General features: G+C 43.2%; 1 protein-coding gene across 1 annotated transcript in view; it reads left to right on the top strand.

Moving 5' to 3' along the window:
- Positions 1-4,522, top strand: part of nsd2 (nuclear receptor binding SET domain protein 2) — a 21,017-nt gene that overhangs the window by 10,548 nt on the left and 5,947 nt on the right. The window contains 5 exon segments of the mRNA XM_020604137.1: positions 1,753-1,932; positions 3,415-3,571; positions 3,704-3,906; positions 4,197-4,300; positions 4,426-4,521. Of these exon segments, the coding sequence (XP_020459793.1) occupies positions 1,753-1,932; positions 3,415-3,571; positions 3,704-3,906; positions 4,197-4,300; positions 4,426-4,521 (740 nt within the window).

The raw sequence follows: 4,522 nt of genomic DNA on the forward strand, positions 1-4,522 counted from the left end.
CGCAGGGTGGCTGGGCGCACCCTTAGAGATAGGGTGAGGCGCTCGGTCACCCGGGAGGAGCTCAGAGTAGAACTGCTGCTCCTCCACATCGAGAGGAGCCAGCTGAGGTGACTCGGGCATCTGTTTCGGATGCCTCCTGGGCGCCTTCCTAGGGAGGTGTTCTGGGCATATCTAACTGGGAGGAGGCCCCGGGGAAGACCCAGGACATGCTGGAGGGACTATGTCTCTCGGCTGGCCTGGGAACGCCTTGGCATTCCCCGGAGCAGCTGGAGGAAGTGTCTGGAGAAAGGGAAGTCTGGGCATCTTTGCTTAGACTGCTGCCCCCACGACCCGGTTCCTGATAAGCGGAGGAAAATGGATGGATGGTATGTTTATAGGCATAAGACTAAAGTTCAGTAAAGGATCAAATTCATTAGTTGCTGCTGTTAGAGATGCTTTTTTCTGAGGGTCTACGTATATTTATACATTATAATCTATAATGACAAAAAAAAAACATAATACTGGTTAAAAAAAGAAAAAAGTTTGCAACAGATGATAACTGGGGCCTTGGGTGATTTAAACAGCAGTGTGTGGAAATTATGCTGCACTCAAAGCGCCGGAGAAAATAGAGCTGAAGCAGAAAACATGATGTACAGCTAACGTGTGATTCGGGGAGATGTTTCATAGAACAATGCTTAAAAAACGTGCTTTGTCTGAATTGTCCATAACTGCACCTGTGTATGTGACTCGACCTGCTGTCTTATGGGCTTCCTGGGGTCAGTCACTGACTGATTGATTGGTTGGATTGTTTATTTATTTTTGGCGGGCCACCGCCTTTTTATGTTGCCAGTGGAAACACTGCACACATGCAAGAGAACAAACAACAAAAATGAGGTGTTAACCGGGCCATGCGTTTAGAGAATCCTTACACCCTTAGTACATTGGCAGTCACACAGTGTTTGCTGCTGACATTCTGTATTTCAGATCAGAGGATGGAATTATTTTGTGGCTTCTTTAAAGCTGTGTGGAAAGAATTATTTTGAGTCATCTGGCTGTTTTAGTAACTGTAAAGGAAACTTATCATCATAGTCTTTATCAGCCAGGCGCTTCATGATGTTTGGGGAGTTTCCGAACACATCTTGGTCAGACACTATTCTGATGGGGTTCAGTGTTGAGTAAAGTTTAAGAAATGCAGAAATGAAGTTTGTGAATACTACTGTTTTTTGCAATTTAAAAATAAATCTGAACTTCACAATAATAGTAGAAAAATAGCAGGAAACTGCACCAACCTCTGAAGGTGCATAGTGAAGAGGGAAAAAGTCTTGACGTCCAAACTCCAGCAACATCTGTGTTTGGCCCAAGTGCTGGGAGTTGGTCTCCAAGCGTTGGCAGACATTTGACCTCATCGTCCTCCGTTACAAACATGAAATGTGATACTTCAAGTAATGCAGTTTGTTTGGGGGAAAAGGGGTCTAGTTGTAGAAAATGTGCCTTCCAGGCTGCACTGGGGGAACATGGCCCTCTTCTGGAACCTTCAACTAAGTGAGACAGTTTACCCTTGTTGCTTTATCTGGTTAGGATGTTTGTGTAGCTTTAAGACCACAATGAGACATGACACAGACTTCCTTCTTTACTACTTTCTGAAAATTTACACAACAGGAATACACCTAGTTCTAGACTGAAGGAGATGTTCAATTATGCTCAAGGACATTTCAAGGTGATGCATTTGTGTATCTGTGTAATCTGGTGTTTTTCTTGCTCTTGGTGCTGCAGGTAGGTTAATGCGTTGCCTACGCTGCCCAGTAGCGTACCACATTGGTGACATGTGTGTGGCCGCAGGCAGCGAGATGATCACCAACACAGCCATTATCTGCACCAACCACTTCAGTGCCAAGAAGGGCTACAGCCACCACAGTCATGTCAACGTCAGCTGGTGCTTCGTCTGCTCCAAAGGTTTGAATCTTCTCCTCTCTGACCAACATGGAGGACAGTCACCAGTGGCAGTATAATGATAATTTACTTACTAGCCATGTGACCAGAATTGTTTTAAGGCTCTGCTGTGCTGTTAGAACAAACTTTCAAATTCACATTTCATAAAGCAGCAAGTTTTATACAAAACTTTTTTATACTATTTCTTTGTCATTTTTATGTCTTTGCTTGCCATCACATTTAGGTTTTATGGCCTCTGATCAAAATGCAAAACATACCACCTCCCTTGTCTTTTGAACAAGCACCACTGTGAGAAAATATCTACTTGTGTGTCCAGATCCTTCTCACACATTGCTGCTTAGAATCAGAGGAAAAGCTGAACTGCAGCAGTTTGGTGGAAATCACAGCCTGTGGGTGGTAATTTTTCAGTTTGTGCGAGATGATACTATAATGCAGAAAGAAAGCTAGTTTTGTTAAAGTGCCCATGGCTGCTCATTTTGTTTGTTTCCAGCCATTTAATGTTTAATCTGGGGTACCTCTAGATTAGCTTGGTACCCCTCATAAGGATAAGGATAATCACCTTTATTGGCCAAATATGTTACACACAAGGAATTTGTTTCCAGTACAGAACTGAGGGCATCCATCTGTCCGCCCCAACCGAGGGCTCTACCCATCGGGGGCAACGGGGGGGGGTTCAGTGTCTTGCCAAAGGACACTTCGACACACGGACTGCCGGCACCAAGATTCGAACCTTCAACCTTCTGGTTGAGAGACGACTGCTCTACCACCACACCACTGTCGCCTCCCAATAACAAGAACTCCAAATAGTCTGGTTTTATCATTCTGGAATAATTACAGTCGAAAAATTCTGCTTTTAAAATGGCACCGGTGGATGTCATGCAAGCTCGCATAAACTCGGAACAGCCTGGAGATTATGGCCATTCAAGGGGATCCTTAAATTATCACACAATACTTTATTTTGTTAGAATAAAAGTCTGGCAAGTGAGAGTTTATGAGACGTGTATAAACAGAGTTGCTTCTGCATAGAAATACTGGAACATAACGTACACCTCATTTTTGAGCTTCATGTCACGCCTAAGATGATGATTCATCATTGTAACATTGTAGGTAAGTCAGAAAACAAGGAAAGGTGCCATGGGCTCTTTTACTGTTTGGTTATTTTTATTTTCATGACCTAAGAGGTTTCCTGTCGCTGCAAAATCCTGCACAAATGCCGCTGAGCCCCTAGCCCTCCGTGTATCCACTCAGCCTCACTTTGAGTCCATTAATGAGTGGGTACGTGGCCTTTTTGGCTGCTAGTCAGACTGAACGTTTGTACAGTACTGTATTGTGCTTGTTTTTATCTCCCTTGTACAGATGACCTGGCTGTGATTTAAGTTTTGCTTTCCAGCTTTACTGCTGCTGACTGGAGTCTAAGAGTTTTAATTACTCCACACCCATCTGAAATGTCTTTCAGCTTTAATTGGATTTCTCTTTGTTGTGCAGGAGGACAGCTGCTGTGCTGTGAGTCTTGTCCTGCAGCGTTTCACCCCGACTGTCTGAACATTGCTATGCCTGATGGGAGCTGGTTCTGCAATGACTGCCGGGCTGGAAAGAAACCCAAATACAGAGACATTATCTGGGTCAAACTGGGAACATACAGGTGAGGGGAAACCTTTTGTTTTTAATTCATCGTTTTAGTTGAGTATATACACTTTTTGTTTCTGATTTCATACAAAAGTTAGTGTGCGTTCTTGTCCCTATGACTCTGAATTCTGTTTTGCTTTCTCCTTAGATGGTGGCCTGCAGAGATCCACCACCCACGAAACATCCCCACCAACATCCAGCACCTTCGCCATGAGATTGGAGAGTTTCCAGTCTTCTTCTTCGGCTCCAAGGATTACTTCTGGACTCACCAGGGCCGAGTGTTTCCTTACATGGAGGGAGACAGGGGCAGCAAATATCAGAGGACCGGCATTGGCAAAGTTTTTAAGAATGGTAAAGATTTGGATAAATTCATAGGACTGTACATTTTAGGCAGTTTTTATTGATGTGTCATTAAAATTCGACTCACTACATTAAGATCTTAAAATTATTCAGGTTTCAATATAAAAGTTTTTGACATTGTATAATATGTGCAATAGCACAGGAAATTATTTCCTGCCAGGATGCTGCCTTCATATTTTGTTCAGCTATAAACCCACTTGTTATATTAAACGAAGCCTCACTGTGGTGTATACACTGTCAGCAATGAAATATAATGAGCCTCTGTAATCTTGTTTCCTCAGCTCTGTTAGAGGCTGAAGCTCGATTCAAGGAGATTAAAATGAAACGAGAAGCCAAGGAAGCACAAGAGAACAGCCGAAAACCACCCCCATACAAGTTTATTAAGGTGTGAATCTTTGCTTTTATCTCGCTGCTTTTTTAAAAATATAAACTTGTTTAACTACGTTGTACATGTTAACAGCTTCTGTTATTAATGCGTCATGTTGTCGTCTCCTTTCTTCCTCTTTTCAGGTCAATAAACCATTTGGTAAGGTTCAGGTTTACACCGCAGACATTTCTGAGATCCCCAAGTGTAACTGCAAGCTGACAGACGAGAGGCCGTGTGGGT

Source organism: Monopterus albus, unplaced genomic scaffold, assembly GCF_001952655.1.
Source record: "Monopterus albus unplaced genomic scaffold, M_albus_1.0 scaffold64.1, whole genome shotgun sequence".
Taxonomy (NCBI): domain Eukaryota; kingdom Metazoa; phylum Chordata; class Actinopteri; order Synbranchiformes; family Synbranchidae; genus Monopterus; species Monopterus albus.